Genomic DNA, 17,236 nt, shown 5'->3' with positions numbered 1-17,236 from the left:
TGCTCTCTAAAGTCACTTTGAGGCATTCATCTCCATTATAAATATTGTATTCTTCTCATTTAATTAGCTCAAATTTCTACGGATCTCAAAAAAATTCCACATCTTTAATTTTGACAATAAAATCTTGGTTGTTAAAAAGTCCTTGAGTAACCATCTTTACTACCTGACCAAATTCAAAACCACCCAAATGGATTTGTTCTGTGAAGTCTGGATTTAGTCAAAGGACCATACTTGAGGACCTAAAGGACCACATGTGGCCTCAAGGCCCCAGGTTCCCCACCCGTTCCATACCTTTCCCACATCTTCCCAAAAAAGGATCATTTTAATGGTCATCAAGAACTTAGTAGTAACAGGGTGAACTGGGGTAAATTTTCACTGAAAACAGCAAAATGCATTCTAATTCTGATTAATACACCTAGCTTTCTTCACTACTGACCTACAGTCTAATAATGCTCAAAAGGAGAAATTAAGTACCAGCAACAATATGTTGAATGTTTCAAACTAAGTAGATTGTTTAAGATGATTATTAAATTTGATCTTATAATTTTAAGAAAACGAGTTTACCAACTTATGCCAGTGAACCGAACACTTTCATGGTGGCAGGGGAAGGAGTTACAGAAATTTTTTCAGGTCCATCTTCACCTCCTCCCATGGTTAAAGGTAAACTGAATGATACCACTGTTACCACCAAAAAAAGAGGTGAAGGTAGAGTAACCATTGCTATAACAATTTTAAGCAGAAGTCATAAAGACTTTAATTAACATGAATAAAATAAATATCTGATTATCACATTGCCCTAAACTGATGCAGCCAATCCATCTCCCCCATGATAAGATCTCTCTCTCTCTCTCTCTCTCTCTCTCTTTTTTTGGCAAGGCAATGGGGTTAAGTGACTTGCCCAGGGTCACACAGCTAGTGAGTGTTATGTGTCTGAGGCCAGATTTGAACCTAGGTCCTCCTGACTCCAGGGTCAATGCTCTATCCACTTTGCCACCTAGCTGCCCCCGATAAGATCTCTTTGACTGGAAAAAAACAGAATACAATGAAAAATTATATAAAATTACTGCCTACAAAATATGGTAGAACTTTTTTTCTCTACAGGTAAATAATCACAAAATGCAGTCTCATACCAAGTTAAATGGAACCCAGGGAAATGGGGGTGTTGAGGATGGGAAACAGACATTAGTCATTTTCTCAGTCATTTAAAATCTAACCAGATGGAACACTCACTTGTCTTCTCTCACTCTATGACCCTCCTCCCTTTTTAAAACTTCACTCTGCTCATAGAATAGCCCCTCATAAAGCTACAGAGTTTGAAAACTCCACTATTTCCATGAGATCTGTCCATCCACAACTCCTGACATGTTTTTCCTCTGCTCTGTTACATAAGCTTCATAGACTCATATCTATTGCCAGCAGCTGCTTTACTGTAACCCACTTACAAGTGGGAAATATCGTCAGAGCCAGGAGATAAGATGCCATCTCTTTAGGAAGGGGAACTTACAGGGACTCCTCACATCTCGTTCCTAAAGGCTCTTCTCCACCCTCAGGAAAGGAGGGGGGGAGTTGCCAGGGGTAACAAGGAAGGGGAGGGAGTACAGATAGGTTTTGCAATGAAATGTTCATCTTCAAGAAAGACAGAGCCAGGGTTGCAGGCAGTTCCTCAGAGGCTGCAAGTGGATTGGCTTACCTTGTAACACTAGCAGTGGGGACATTGGTTCCTCTAGCACATGTGTGAGCCTATGAGGATGTCAGTGATACTGCTTCTACTATTAGGGAGACCACCCAGGCTTAAGTAATCTATGGTATTAAGAGCAAAATTACAGGCTACACTAGTGCTTCATAATGAATGTGATGGAAAGCAATTCTGAAATCCTAGGTTTGAGTCTTGGCTCCAGCAGCAACAGGATTGATGTGTGACCATGGGCAAGTTTCTTAAACTCTATAGGTTTAATTTTCCTTACATGCAAATAGGAGTAGGAATGTTTTTCATTTTCTACCTCATAAGGCTGTTGCAAAGGTAATGGCTTTGTGAATCTTAAAAGCACAAGAGAAATGTAAATTATATAAACTAGATTTATATGGGGGGAACTATGCCCTATGTTCAGAGTAATATGACTTTTTTATTTTTTTTGGACATTGCTCTGACCATATTTCAGTCTTTTTTCAAGCAAGGAATAAAAAAGTTAACCAACCCCAGCAGGTGAATATAGTTTTGAAAATTCCTGAGATAATTTTTCCTCTAAGGGAAAAGGGTAAATCTAAGGTGTCACAATCAGAGGTAAAGATAATGTAAGAAAACCTTCTGAGATACTGCATTCATGGCCTGTTTGCTGCTTTCTCATATTTTAACCTTAAATTAAAAACACACACACATTCCTTACAAACCAATAACATTATAACCATTTTATTTTTATATATACTTTTAATTGTGGGCCCAACTATTTACAAATGTTCTTCTAAAGAGAACAAATTATACTTACATTCCTGTCTAAAGGTGAAGTATTCTGTGAGATGCCTGCATTCATGGTTGCCTCGAAGCAGAAATAACGTTCTGGGATGATGAATCTTTAAACTCCATAAGTACAGCACACACTATAAGATAAATTCAAGGATAGAATGACATTCAATAAATTATTTATAAGGGAGAAAAGTCCATAGGAAACATTAGAAATGCTGAGGAGAGTTCCAAAAATTCCTATTAATATGTTCACAATATTCTAAGAAAATGAGCATTTAATACTATCCCTAATTTACAAACTAGACAACTAAAGTGTTAAAGACTAGGTAGACAGTTCAAAATCTAATAATAAAGTTCAAAGTCTAAGCTAGAATGAAATCCTAAATTTCTTAACTACCAGTTCTAGAATTCATAGCAATACAATTTATCCTTTTTGAGTTCTTCTGAAACAACAGAAGAAATATATAAAAAAATCTATATTTTAGCAGTCACTTCAAATAAATGGCAGATAGTGTCACCTCCAACTGAAACTAGTCTTATAGCTCATGGTAGAGTAGATATCTTTCCTCCTTCAATAGCATAAAAAGCAAAATAACCCATTTTTAAGGCAGCTTCCTAGTTTTATGTAAGTTTAAAGGGAAGAAAGCAAATAAAACTGGAATAGTAGGTTTGTATTCTAAAAGTTTTATTTGGAATTTTCAAAAGTGTAAGGTACTAATTAGGTACAGGACAAAGATAATGTTAAAAACAAACACCAGTTCCCTATTTTACTATAAGAATGGGGAGAGCTCAAATGCTGTGGTGTACATCCTGTAAGCAAATACCAGGCTTCCTTTACTATTAATATTTTCACACATCAATGACCAAGCTCTTCAAAATTTATTATCGCCCACATTTATTCTACCTACAGATCTCTCACATTTTTTTTTTGTTAAGTATACATATCGAAGATGAATAAAATATCGAGTCTTAACTTTAGGAAGAAAAGAATTTTTGCTGTTAGTTTCCTTAGGAATTTATATATTAAGACTCCTGTTGAAGTTTCGTCATCCATAATCACCATTATGTTTTTTCCCCGTGACTACAAACTAGTATACATCATTTTAAATGGGATCAATTTTTTAAAGGCCACACTTTAAAGACCACACACATTTTAAAAAAAGAAACAACAAAAGGTCTGTCATGGTTTTAATTTTCAAAAAACATCCTTAGATTTATATCACAGAAATTGACTATCAAGAGCCAATTTGTAGCAATGAGGAACAAATTGGTTACACTCACATCTAAGGAGGAACTATAAGCGACCAAGGTGATTATAAAGAACAAATTAGCTAAAAAAACCATGGATCAAATGAGCCAACACCACAAAAGGGAATAGAAAACTGTGCTCGAGTGTTGCATACATCATTTTTTCCCCCACTGGCAGTACTTAAATGCTTATTGATTGATTTTTACAACTGAGGATTACTAGTAACAACAATAATAAAAACAATAGCTCTAATTCATGTAGTGCTTTAAGATTTACAAAGTACTTTACATAGTTAAATCACCTGATAACTATATCATTTGCTTTAAAATTATACTACTCGGTACTCACAAATACAACCCCATCAGGTAGGTGCTATTATTATCCCCATTTCACAGATGATAAAACAGAGGCCTAGTGAGGTCAAGTGAATTACCTAGGGTCACATAGTCAGTAAGGTCTGAGACTGGATCTGAACTCAGGTCCTTCTGACTCTAGGTCCTACATAGGAAAATGAGTTCAAGTTTGACTATGAGCCATATAAATATATTCCAACAGAATCCCATAAAAAATAATAATAGAGGCACCAAATCTATGTAAAATAAGAAACAAGAAAACAAATTCATCATTCTATCTTAGAGAAAGATGTCACATTTACATATTGCCTTTTTCTTGAAAAGAATTTAAAACTTCTATTTTAAAACTATTTAAAACTTCTAGGATGTATTAATATCTAATCACTGGTTGGTTTACCAGTCTTGCTCAAGAAAAATCTCAATAATCCAATTTTTAACAATAAGTAGTACAGTGAAGATTAGGTCTTTTCTTTCCAAGAAAAAAGCACTTAAAAAGAAAATAGCACTATATAAACATTCCTCTCATGCTTAGTATCTCATTTGATCCTCCTAACAATCTGGAGAGGTAAGTAAGAGAGGTATTTTTTTCCCTCAACTAGGGCAGTGACTGCACAACTCATCAATAAAAAGATTTGGGAGCATGCATATAAATGATATACACATATTATTGTAATATGTACATATAATATACATTCTAAAGCACACAAAAATAGAAACCAAGGATGAGATAAAGATGAAATCAATAAACCTCTAAAATGATAATTAATACTATTTTTAATGAAGGCAATGTGATTGAATAGATTTCACCATTCCGGAAAACTTGCAATAACACTTCATAATAAAGCAGTTCAAAGGCCTGGTTCTAAGTTCAGTGTATTTTAAGATTTGGATTTAATGCCTATCATAGAGTAGTTCCCAAAGATAAGATCCAAATGGGAGAATTGCATCATTAGCTGTGTTTAGAAATCATTATTTTAATTTTTCAATCCCATCCATCAATTATGCAAAGGTTTTTGGTGAAATATATCTAGTAAATTTCCATCTTTCCTAACATCATTCATTCTTTCTCAGAAAATGTTATATTTACCAAATAAGTAAATGGGTTAAAAAATTCACTGTAAGTCTTTGTTTGGAAGATTCTGAACTATGTTAGAAAATTTTGATTCTAAGTTTATATATGAAGGTAGGAAAGTTTTTATAGATGACATAGTTACATCGTTTTAGCAACGAAATCACAAAATGATGGAAACATTCCCAAATATTCATTTTCAAAATGTCCATTTCATAGAAAAAGCTTCTTTTTTGAAAAGTAGGTACTTTCTCATTTATTATTAAAAAGTCACCTTTTTTCTTTTTGGCTAATTTCTAGTCAGATCTTATTAGGTCATCATTCTTACCTTTCAACACAGCTGATAACAAGCTCATACAGTAGAAATATACAAGCTCTGCCATTTGTTTGTCCACTTCTGCTTGAAATAGTATTATCTTCAATCTGCAGGTTGTTTTGCAGAAATCTTTTCATGCCATTTGTTCATTTTGTGAGAGTTAGTTTAGTTAGGCCAAGGCCTGTCAATTTCACCTCTGCAACATCTCTCCTATATGCCCCCTTCTCCCCTCTGACACTGCTATCACTCTAGTATAGGTCCTAAGGAGCTCACACCTGGATTACTGCAATAGCCTGCTGGTGGGTCTACCTGCCTCTAGTCTCTCCCCATTTCAACTGATCCTCCATTCAATCAATAAAGTGGTTTTCCTATACGGCAGGTCTTACCACATCATCCCCTTACTCAAGAAACTCCAGTGGCTCCCTTTCACCTTCAGGATTAAATACAAAATACTCTGTTTGGCATTTAAAGCCCTTTGTAACCTACTGATGGGCATTTATTAAGTGACTTCTCTGTCCGAGGTCCTGAAGATACAAAGACAAAAATAAAACAATGCATGCCCTTAAGGTACTTGGATCGTATCTAAAGCTGAGCTTTGAAGAAAGCTAGTGATTCTAAGGGGGCAGAAGTGAGAGAAGGGACCCTTCCAGGAATTATGGTCAGCCTGTGCAAAGGCACAACAGAAGGAATGTAGAGTAGTGTGTTTAAAGAACAGGAAGAAGAATGATTTAGACAGACCATATAATGTGCAAAGGGAAGAAAGGCATAATGCATCTTGAAAAGTAGGCTGAAGCCAGATTTGGTAGGAGTTCAAAGTGCTAGAGAAGTTTATATTTGCTCCCAAAGGCTACAGGGAACCCTTAGAGCTTCTTAAACAGGGGAGTGACATGATGAGGCCTGTCACACACATACATTATCTCAGTAGATTACCCTGCCTCCTACTTAGAAAATCAAAGTTCCCTATCTTTTTCAACAAGGTTAATGTTGAAGAGCACTGTCTCTCTCTCTCTCTCTCTCTCTCTTTTTGCTTTTTGGTGAGGCAATCGGGGTTAAGTGACTTGCCCAGGGTCACACAGCTAGTAAGTGTCAAGCATCTGAGGCCCGATTTGAATGAAGCTCTCTTTTTAAAAAAAAATTATTATTCCTTCCCAGTCTCCCCCACATCCCTAATAAAGCTCTCCCATATAAGAAATAAGTGTAGTGAAGCAAAAACTTTTGCCTTGTTCTGCACCCCTGATCCATCACTTCTTTGCTGAGAGAGAGGACTTTATAATTTGTCTTCTGAAGTTATGATTAGTCACTGCACTGGCCGGAGATTTGAAATGTTTCAAGGTTATCTTCCTTCACATTACTGCACTCACAGTGTAAACTGTCCTCCTGGTTCTGCTTGTCACTGAGTCAATTCATATAAATTTTCCTTATTTGTCTGAATTACTTATGTTGGTTGTTTTTATGATGCAATAATATTGTATTAAATTCTATTTTACAATTTGTCCAGCCATTCCCCAAATGAATGGACACCTATTTTCCTTCTAGTTCTTTGCTACCACAAAAATGTCCCTGTGGACCTCCTTATTCCTCCTCCATAGTATCTCCCTTGGTGATCTCAGTAGCTCTTTCGGAGGATTCTCATATCTACATATTCAGTCCTAGGCTTTCTCCTTGAGGTTCCTTCTCAAGCCACCAACTGCTTTTTCGACATCTTAAACTCAGTATGTCCACTGTGTCCCATTCATTATCTTTTCCCCAAACCATGCCCTCTTCCCAAGTTTCCTATTACTGCTAGGGACACCACCATCCTCCCATTCAATCAGGACAATAATTTCTGTGTCCTCCTTGATGTCTCACTTGCTCAAACCCAATATACTGTCAAATCTTGTTTCTACCATCACAAAATGTCTTGTCTATGTTTATTCTTTCTACTCACATAGCCACAACCAAAATAGAGATCCTTATTACTCCCTTGCTTGGACCTGCCTGCCTTATAATTGGTCTCCTTGCTTTGAGCACTTCACTCAGCAGTCAAAATGCTAAAGCATAGGTTTGGTCCCATCACAAATACTGCATTTCTCCCCCTCACCAGCCAACAGACTCGAGCAATTCCTTATTACTTCTAAGTACAAAATCCTCTGACTGGCATGTAATAGCCTCTTCCTACCTTAAGAGCCTTAGACTTTACTTCTCTCTCCTTATTCTGCCATTCAGCTACACGGGCCTCCTTGCTGTCCTCACACAGGACATTAGATCTGTAGACTTGATACATTTATGCTAGCTGTCTCCCATGCCTGGAATGCTCTCCCTTCTCACCCCCACATTTTAGCTTCCCTAACTTTCTTCAAAACTCCGATCAAATCCCACCTACTACAAAGAGCCCTTCCATTTCCCTCTACCCTTATAATGCCTTCCCCTCTGATATTACTTTCCATCTACTCTGTGTATATGTTATATATATTTAGTATTTACATAGACTATGAGCTCCTTGAGAACAGGGTCAGTTTTTTTCCTTTTCTTTTATCCCCACTGCTTAGAATAGTGCCTGATCCATAGTAAGTACATACAAAGGCTTTTGACTGACAAAAAGCATTATAAATATTTCGGTTAACACAGGATCTTTCCCTCTGTTTTTGACCATCTTGGAATATATGCCTAGTTGTGATACTGGTGGATCAAAGGGCATACAAGTTGGTAACTTTAAAAAAAATTCCAAATTGTCTTTAGAACAAATGGAATAATTTACAGGTCTTATTTATCTTTGTATTTCACTCAGTGTCCTCCATACTATGTTACACATAATAGGTACTTAATGAAATGTTTCTTAAATAAATGAAGATGGAAATTAAAATTTATGGAAACCTAGTTACCCAAAAACATGCCTAAAAGTCAGAACTAATATATATATATATCTATTTTTTGAGGGGGGGGGGGTCAACTTTTTTGGCTTAGTATCAGTGAGTGTCAATTTTGCTACTTAAATGAATTGGATAAAATAACAGCACATTATGGTCCTATGGTACTACCATACATTCCATAATTAAAATCAATTATTAGAGCCAATCCAGATTATAAAAAAATTACATGAATTTATTTAATACATCCTACTAAAAATATTTTAACATGTTTGATCTATTTTTACCTACTGTCACTATAATTAAGAGGATGGAAGGAGAAAGAGGAAGGCACAAGTTCCACAGGGTTTAATGTAGAAGTCTTTTCCCACTAAAACTAGGAGGATTTTGAGATAAAAGGGACCTGGTCCTTATATGACATTTCAAGTAGAGCTGGGAGGTCTAGATAACTCGAGGTTTAGAAACATGAGGAATGGCTGGAGTAGTATGGGAAAGCAGTAGACATTATGTTTTTCTTTTGTGGTGGCAGTGGCAACTTTTTAATGGTGGAAGGAAGGGAGAGGAAGCATGGGATTATACAAAGGGTGAAATGTACTTTGGGACATTGTGGGGAAAATAATAAAATATATTTCTAAGTGTATGCTTTTATGCTTTCATTGTTGTTCCTGACATTCTGTCCTCTGATAAAATATTTCTACTTTCTATTTTTCACTGAATCCACTGTTACGTTTATATTCTCTATGGATATTTTACTAAACTCTTGCATTTCATCATCTTGTCCTGAGATTCCTCAGTTATACTCTTACCTTTTTTTTCACTGTAGAATTCATCAAATAAATAAACAAAAAATAAGAGATTCTGTAATTCACTCATGCCTGTTGACTCACACCTTTTTTTGAGGGCAAAGGTAACAAGCTTGAGGAGAATAAGACATATTAAGGGTGGTTCACATCAGTCAGTAACAGAAAGATAAAAACAAGGCACATAGCTCCACCTAGAGCTCTTGACTTACAGACACTTCCTCCCACCCCTGGGAGAAGCCAAAGCCAATATGAGACCCTGAATACCCAATAAAAATCATAATTATGTTATACTTAAAGAATATTTTATTTAATATGTATGAGTAATCCCCTACTGATATGGATTATAAATTCTAAATTATTATTACTTTTTTTTTTTGGTGAGGCAATTGGGGTTAAGTGACTGCCTGGAGTCACACAGCTAGTGAGTGCTATGTGTCTGAGGCCAGATTTGAACTCAAGGCCGGTGCTTTATCCACTGTGCCACCTAGCTGCCCCCCAACTTATTTTTGTAAATGATTTAATGGGGTCCAAAATAAATTGTTAACTGATGGTTAACTCATTGGACAGGAGCTTCTCAAAACTAAGGTTAGTTAGTCAAGAAACAATAGACACAGAATCCATAACTTGGCCTGTACTCAGACAGGTATAGGATCTCTGAGAATTTTTGATCTGTTGGCAGAGTGAAAAAAAAAACAAAACAAAACAGCAGCATCACCTCTATATTCAACAATGAGGAATCAGAATACTTTAGTGAAAGAGAATCTTAGTGAATGTTTCATAATTACTTTGCTATCAAATAACTTGTCCAAAAGTACAAGATGACATCACTGAAGATGTCCAAAACCCTTTGGACAATCCACAAGAAGGAAGACTATGAAAGTTACAGCATATTCTTATTTTTCATTGCCCTTGAAATTTTTATTTATTCTGCTATGTAGATGCATGGTAAAATTACATATTATTTTCTGACCAAAGCATTTGACTAGGTGGCTTATTATACATACCCTACTGTGAAGACCCACAAAACTCCAGTGCTGAAGTGATGAGGTTTCTCAACCCCAATTTTTCTTTATTTCCTTCAATATCTCTCATTTTTTTTTTTTAGCATTTTGAGGATTGAAATTTTTTTTACAAAACTACTTTAAAATTCTAAATGTTTACATTCCAGTAAGATAACCTCAAAATGCATTAATAAAATCCAATCCTATCCAAAAACCATTTATTAATTACCTATTACATGCAAGGCCCTGTGGTAGGCCCTGGGATTACAAAGACAAAACTAAAAACTGTTGGTGAGTTGATATTTACTGGAATAATATAAGTAAACACATGATAATTTGAAGAAGGAGAGAGAGCACACAAATAACTCTGGGAATCAGGAAACACCTCCAATTGGAGTTGGCACATAGGCTGAACTAAGATGGAAATTAGGGATTCATATTTTTTCCTGTTTAATAGTATTTTTTTCCAAATGCACATAAAGACAATTTTTAACACTTTTTTAAATAAAATTTTGAGTTCCAAATTTTCTACCTTTCCCCCCTCCCTAAGATGGTAAACAATTTGATACAGGTTATATATCATATACAATCATATAAAACATATTTCCATATCAGTCATGTTGTGAAAGAAGAAACAAAAGGAAAAAACTTAAAAAAAATAAAGAAAGTGAAAGTGGAAACCAGGCATTCTAGAAGGCAAAAGGCTTCCCAGGCTTGTGGATACAACTTCTATAAAGCTATGGAAGTGAGAAGTGGAATGAGTTCATCAATTTAAAACTGTAAGGGACCTGAGAAAGCCTTCTAGTACAATCCCCTCATTTTAAACATAAGGACACTGAGGCCCAGAGAGATGAACAGATTTGCCCTAAGTCTTACAGGTAAACCCAGTTTCTCTCATTCCAAATCCAGGCCTCTCATTCTCCAACTGATAAGCAGTCAAAGAATATGTATAGGTAGTTTTTAAAAGAAGAAATCCAAACTATCCATAGCCATAAGCAAAAAAAAAAAAAAATGCTCCAAATCACTAGTAATTAAGAGAAATGCAAATGGAAGCAACTGAAGTTACACACCATACCCATCAAATTGGGGAAGACAGGAAAACATTAATGCACTATTAGTAGATTATGAATGTAATGAACTGGTTCAAACATTCTGAAAATCAATTTGGAACAATGCTCAAAAAAGTCACTAAATTGTACATTGCCTTTGATGTGGCAATACTAGGCCTATACACCAAAGAGCTTGAATAAAAGAGGGAAAGGATCCGTTATTTACAAAAAACTAATTTTAAATCATCTTTTTTATAGGGGCAAAGAAATGGAAACAAAGAAGATGCCTATCAATTGGGGAATGGTTGAACAAATTATGGTTTATGAATGTGATGGAGTTTCACTGAAATTTAAGAAATGATAAAGGGTGGTGTTCCAGAGAAACCTGGGAAGACTTATATAATATGATATAGAGTAAAGTTGACAAAACAACTTTGAAACATGTAAGAGCTCTAATCAATGCAATGGTAAACCACAATTCCAGAGAAGCAGCATACTACTGACCTGCTAACAAAGAGATGATGGACTCAAGATGAAGAATGAAAACAATTTTGATATGGACAACGTAAGAATTTATTCTGCACAACAATGCATATTTGTGACAAAAGTTTTTTTCTTGCTTCTCCCTTCCCCCAACTTTTTTGGGGGGTGGTGGAAGGTCAAGAAGATAAATGTTTGTTAATGGAAAATAAGTAAATATCTTTTTTTTTTTTTAAATTCAGGGGTTTTGTATGCACAGTGCAGAATACATTCAATTGCTTCCCTTTTCTGTTTATCTTTCTGTCAAATTTATCCAGTTCATTCCTGAGTACAGTAAGTTCCATGCTCCTCCTATTGTGCTCCATAATTAAAGTATGCTGCAGATTACTGGACACTCCCGAATAAGATAGCTCCTTGAGAAGAGACTTTTGTCATTGTCTTCATACAATTTAGTTATGTGGGTGAGAGACTCAGCAACTTTCTAATTAACTCTTGTGTTTGATAAGAAAAATGTTAATTTTTGTTATATTTAATTGGCTGATCTGTTGGAAAATCCTAAGATCTCATTTTTACAATTTACTACCATTTGAAAGCAGCAAATCAAATCAAAGGACAATGCATATGCACATGCCACAATGTAATTTAGTTTTTACACCTTTTCTGTCCTCAATTTCAAGTTCTACTTTCTAACTCTGTATCAGGATGCAATTACACAATTATCTCCTACTGCATTCAATTTAAAAGTCATGACTATTAGTAGTTCTGTATAGACATTTAATAACTTACATTCCACTTAATTCATGGAAGTTTTGCCTTATGTGATAAAGCATGCCAGGGTGGGCAAGGGTAACCCAAAGGTTAAGTCCACAAACAGGCCAGGGTCATTAGAAATGTGAAGAGGATAAAAAGAGTAATCCATAATCCAAGATCAGTAACATGCAGGGATAACAACAGAGGATCAAGAACAAGTGTTCTTCAGAGTTCACTAAAATATGACTAAAGTCATTTATTTAAAACTGTGCTGCCCCAAGACTGCTTTTACCCATGATCTGCCAGAATGAGACACATATGGGTAGATATGCTACAAAATGTTTTTGTACAATGTAGGCATGTAATAAACATTTGTTGTGCTGCATTTCATCTCCCACTTAAAGGAAGTCTTTCTGGATGAGGGAAAATGGCTTGTGTGAGTGCTGTTAGTAGAATGATTAGACCAGTTTGGGTAAGGGGATGCTTCAAACAAATTCCTATGAGCTGCTCCAAACTTCATAATCTCTAGTCCATCATTATTGTAACTATCTTCACTGAGGTTAACTGAGGTTATTAACTGAGGTTAATACTTCCCAGGTCATAATGCTGTGTAACTGAGGCAAAGGGTCTTAACTTTTGGAGTGGAAATGGAAACACAGGCCCTGCCGGATGAAACTCTGGAAAGGTACCAAATAGGGAAACATAATGCCCAATGAAGATATTCACTGATGTCATGAAGGCTATCCTATATGAAGTCAAAATTGAAGAGGAAGTACCCATCAATGGAAAATTTCTAAAGATTCTCTTATTTGAGGACAACCTTGTTCTGATTGCATCAAGCATTACAACACTATAGGACTTTCTCAGTGCGATGTATCATGGCTCAAAAGAGACTAGCCTAGTCATCCACCCATATCTGAAAAACAAAGCATATCTACATTGCCCTTATTATTAAATGAAGATGGTCTGGTGATCCATTAAAGCCTATCAGTTTGTATAGCTTGGTCACACACTATATATAGTCAAGTGGGCCCAAAACTGAACAGGAAATTGGGCTGGATTACATTTGGGAAACAGTCAGTGTCTTTGATCTTAACCTGCAGGTTGTTGTAAAACTCCGTCTTCAAAGACAATACCCTTATTTTCCTGGGGGTATTGTATTGCTACAAATTATGGAATATCACAGTCTCAGGTGTTAAAATTATAGGTGACCCAAAGGGCAGTGGAAAGATGTATGTATAGTATAAGTGGAATGCATTGTATTACCAATAATGACTTTTGTTAAGGGACTCCCTCAACATGTCTTCTTGAATTACCACATTTTCCAGAAACACTGGACCTAGAGTATATAGGAGGCCCTGAATGTGTCAAGGACGAAGTCTTCCCTGAGCTGACATAATTTGTTGTTTGCACCTCAAGCTGGACTCTCTGTGTGTCTTTGGAAGTCAAACTTAGCTACAAAGACAGGCTCCAATTATTCTGCACCAGAGTGAGAAATTGTTTGTGCAGCTGGGACCCTTGTAGATAAGTAGACCATTCTATCTTCATGGTCTAGCAGTTCCCAAGGGAAAAGAACGTTGCTTTTGCCACTGTCTTTCTCTTCCCCTTCAGGAGGGAATTAGTCCTTTTCCATCTCCTATGACTTCCCCTTTTCCTGGTAAATTAAGTATCCAAGGCTTTCCCTGCATCACTGAACTCCTTGTACCTGCCTTGGAGTTCCACATTCATTTCTCTCGTTCCACATTCATTTCTCACACGTCTCGTGGACTTGTGATTTTTTTTTTTGTTTTAACACTTTCATGTGAGAAGTGACATAATATATCGTCAATGACTAGAAAAGGAGGTGGTTCACTCATTTAATAAGTGATGTATAACAGTGTTACATTAATATCTATATCTAGATTCCCACTATTGTGCTATAAGAAATGATGAGCAAGTAGACTTCAAAAAAACCTAGAAAGACTCGTATGGACTGATGCCGAGTGAAATGAGCAGAACCAGGAGAACGTTGTATGCAGTAACAGCCACTAACTTTGATAGACTTAGCTCTTCTCAGAAATGCAAGGATCTAAGACACCTGCAAAAGTCTCATGGTAGAAAATGCTATCCACATTCAGAGAAAGAACTACGGAGTTTGAATGCAGATCAAAGCATACTATTTACTCTTTTTTTTTCTTCTGTTTTGTCTTGTTTTCTCTTTCTTGTGGTTCCTCCTATTGGTTCTAATTCTTATTTACAACATAACTAATGTGAAAATATGTTTAATAGGAATGTATATGTAGAGCTTATATAAGCTTGCATGCCATCTTGGGGAAGAAGGTGGAGAGGGAGGGGGAGAAAATTTAAAACTCAAAAGCTTATGGAAGTGATTGTTGAAAACTAAAAATAAATTAATTAATTAAAAAAAAATAATCTGGATTCCCAATGGCCTCTCTTTCGGAGAGTGTTGAATACCAGTTCTGCCATTTACTACATATATAAACTTGGGCAAATCACTGAACTTCTTTGGGCCTGTTTCTCATTCTTGTTTTTGTTTTTTTAGTGAGGCAATCGGGGTTAAGTGACTTGCCCAAGGTCACACAGCTAGTATAGGACAAGTGTTTGGTCTGAGGCTGGATTTGAACTCAGGTCCTTCTGACTTCAGGGCCGGTGCTCTATCCACTGCACCACCTAGCTGCCCATTGTTTCTCATTCTTAAACAAAAACAAAACAAAAAAAAAGAGGCTGAACTATATGACTTTCAAGAGATCTTTTAGCTTTTAATACATCTTAAGTCATGATTTAACAAAGCCAGATATTTTGACCCAGACAAGTTCAACCCTGATTTTAGTCTGTCCAGTATTTGATGAATTAGTTTGTTACGGTGAGGTCCTTTCAGCTGAAGTCCTGGCTCACCATCCTGAAAGCGTACCACTGGGCTAGGGTGAGGAGCACTAAACCAGCAGTATCTGCTGCAAACCAAGAATCTTTTCCTTTAGCATTGTGCAGCAAGTGGTATTTTCTAATTGTACTAACCGCATTTCACAAATTTGAAGCTAGAAAAGATTTTAACGTTGTCTAGTCCAACCCTCTCACTTAACGAATGAAGAAATTGATGCCCACAGAAGTTAAGTGCCTTGTCCAAGGTCGCTCTAAATCCAGCATTCTTTTCACTGCACCACAGACAGACTACCTCACAATCCATCATTTATTTATTTATTTAACTAGGAAGGGAAGTGAGTTTATCACCAACAACTCAGAGGTGTTAATACACAAAATGATTAGAATCAATAACAGAAGGAATAAGACTAACAAGTGAGTCATCTTAACCCAAGATCAACAATAGCCAGGAAAAAAAAATCTGTGGACAAAGGATAAGACCAGAGGAACAGAGGCAAGGTTCCTGAGATGCTCATACTCAGCTATGACCATAGCTGTTTCTTTGAATCTGTGAAGGGCCAACCTTGTCTTAAAATATAAAGAATACTCAAAGGAATCACTGCCATGACAAGTGAAAAGGTTCCGCATACACTAATATTCTTCACTTTTAAAAAATGAAACCAGGAGCAAAGTGAATGATTATACCCGGCATCTAAATGTTCAAAGATAGCAACTGAACCGCCATGCTCTTGTGTGGCCCTGCCACCCACAGCTCTTTTTGTTTTTGTGTTTTTTTCACTCAGTAGCTTTTCCAGAGGATATGTTAGCAAAAACCTACATTTCTTCTGTGAAGGATATTCTATTACCATTTCACCATGAAATTAGCATTGTTCTACTTCATTAAGGAAACATAGCTCTCAAAAGTCAGACAGCATTTTGTAGTAGGAATTAAAGGAATAAAGCACACTATTAAATAAAAGGAAAAAGGAATCATTCCCATTCTATTTTATCAGTGACATTTGGACTGATCAAAGCTACTTCTTCTTCATGAAAGATCAATACTTATGCTATGTTTAAAAATAATCCAACATAGCTTAATCATTCCTATAAACTCAAGAAAAGGGAGTTTTCAAGGTAGAGGGAGAGAAATTAAAGTGATAAAAGGGCTCCATGACCAGCTAGAGAAAGGAGGGAAGGGAACAAGCATTTGCACTTCACCTCTGCTGTGCCCAACACTGTGTTAAGCACAATATACGAATATATTATTTCATCTGATCCTCACAACAACTTTGGGAGGTAGGTGCCCATTTTACATTTGAGGAAACTGAGGTAAGCAGGGTTTATAAGTAAACTGTCCAAGGTAACAGAGCAAATGTCTGAGGCTTGATTTGAATTAAGGTTTTCTTAAACTCTAGGTCCAGCACTTATGCCACCAGTTGCCTCTGGTACATTACTTTCAAACAGCCAGACAAAAAAACACATTCATAGTAATCATGATATTCAGGCATTATACAAGTGCTTTCCTGAACTTAGTGATATTCCAGGCTGTATACGGGAACAATGAAATTATTGCAGTTTCTACAGATTGTTACAAATGATAGCTTACTTCCATAATATAAGTAATATTTCTTAATTTAGTGGTTAAACCACTATACAGCTGCACCCTGACACTATAGATTTTATTCATTTAACTGCAAAACTGTGAAAAAAATAATTTAAGTTGCTCCATTTTTTTGTTTCCATATTAATTTGTGTTCATCCTCAAAAAACTGCTCTGATCTACATAAAATAACCAACATATCCAAACATGTAAAGAAGTAAACATTAAGTATCCTGTCTCTCATACAACTGCTTGTTCACAGACTTGGCTCATTGCCTTGGGGGAAAAAAGTCACAAGAAATAACCTGATAAAGGAAATGAAGCTTGTAAAAGGCACAAATTTGTTGGTAAAAAGATCCTCCCTACCCTGAACATCTAACTGTTCCAAATATCTACTTAC

General features: G+C 36.1%; 1 protein-coding gene across 4 annotated transcripts in view; it reads right to left on the bottom strand.

Moving 5' to 3' along the window:
• PPP3CC (protein phosphatase 3 catalytic subunit gamma) overlaps positions 1 to 17,236 on the bottom strand; it is a 110,621-nt gene that overhangs the window by 39,638 nt on the left and 53,747 nt on the right. For all 4 annotated transcript variants that reach the window (XM_027853847.1, XM_027853849.1, XM_027853846.1 and 1 more), the window contains exon 4: positions 2,484 to 2,595. In XM_027853847.1, coding sequence (XP_027709648.1) covers positions 2,484 to 2,595 — 112 coding nt within the window. The remainder of the gene's footprint in view (positions 1 to 2,483; positions 2,596 to 17,236) is intronic.

The sequence above is a fragment of the Vombatus ursinus genome, unplaced genomic scaffold, assembly GCF_900497805.2.
Source record: "Vombatus ursinus unplaced genomic scaffold, bare-nosed wombat genome assembly UNPS02010219.1, whole genome shotgun sequence".
Classification (NCBI taxonomy): Eukaryota; Metazoa; Chordata; class Mammalia; order Diprotodontia; family Vombatidae; genus Vombatus; species Vombatus ursinus.
This window is presented reverse-complemented; position numbering and strand designations above follow the sequence as displayed.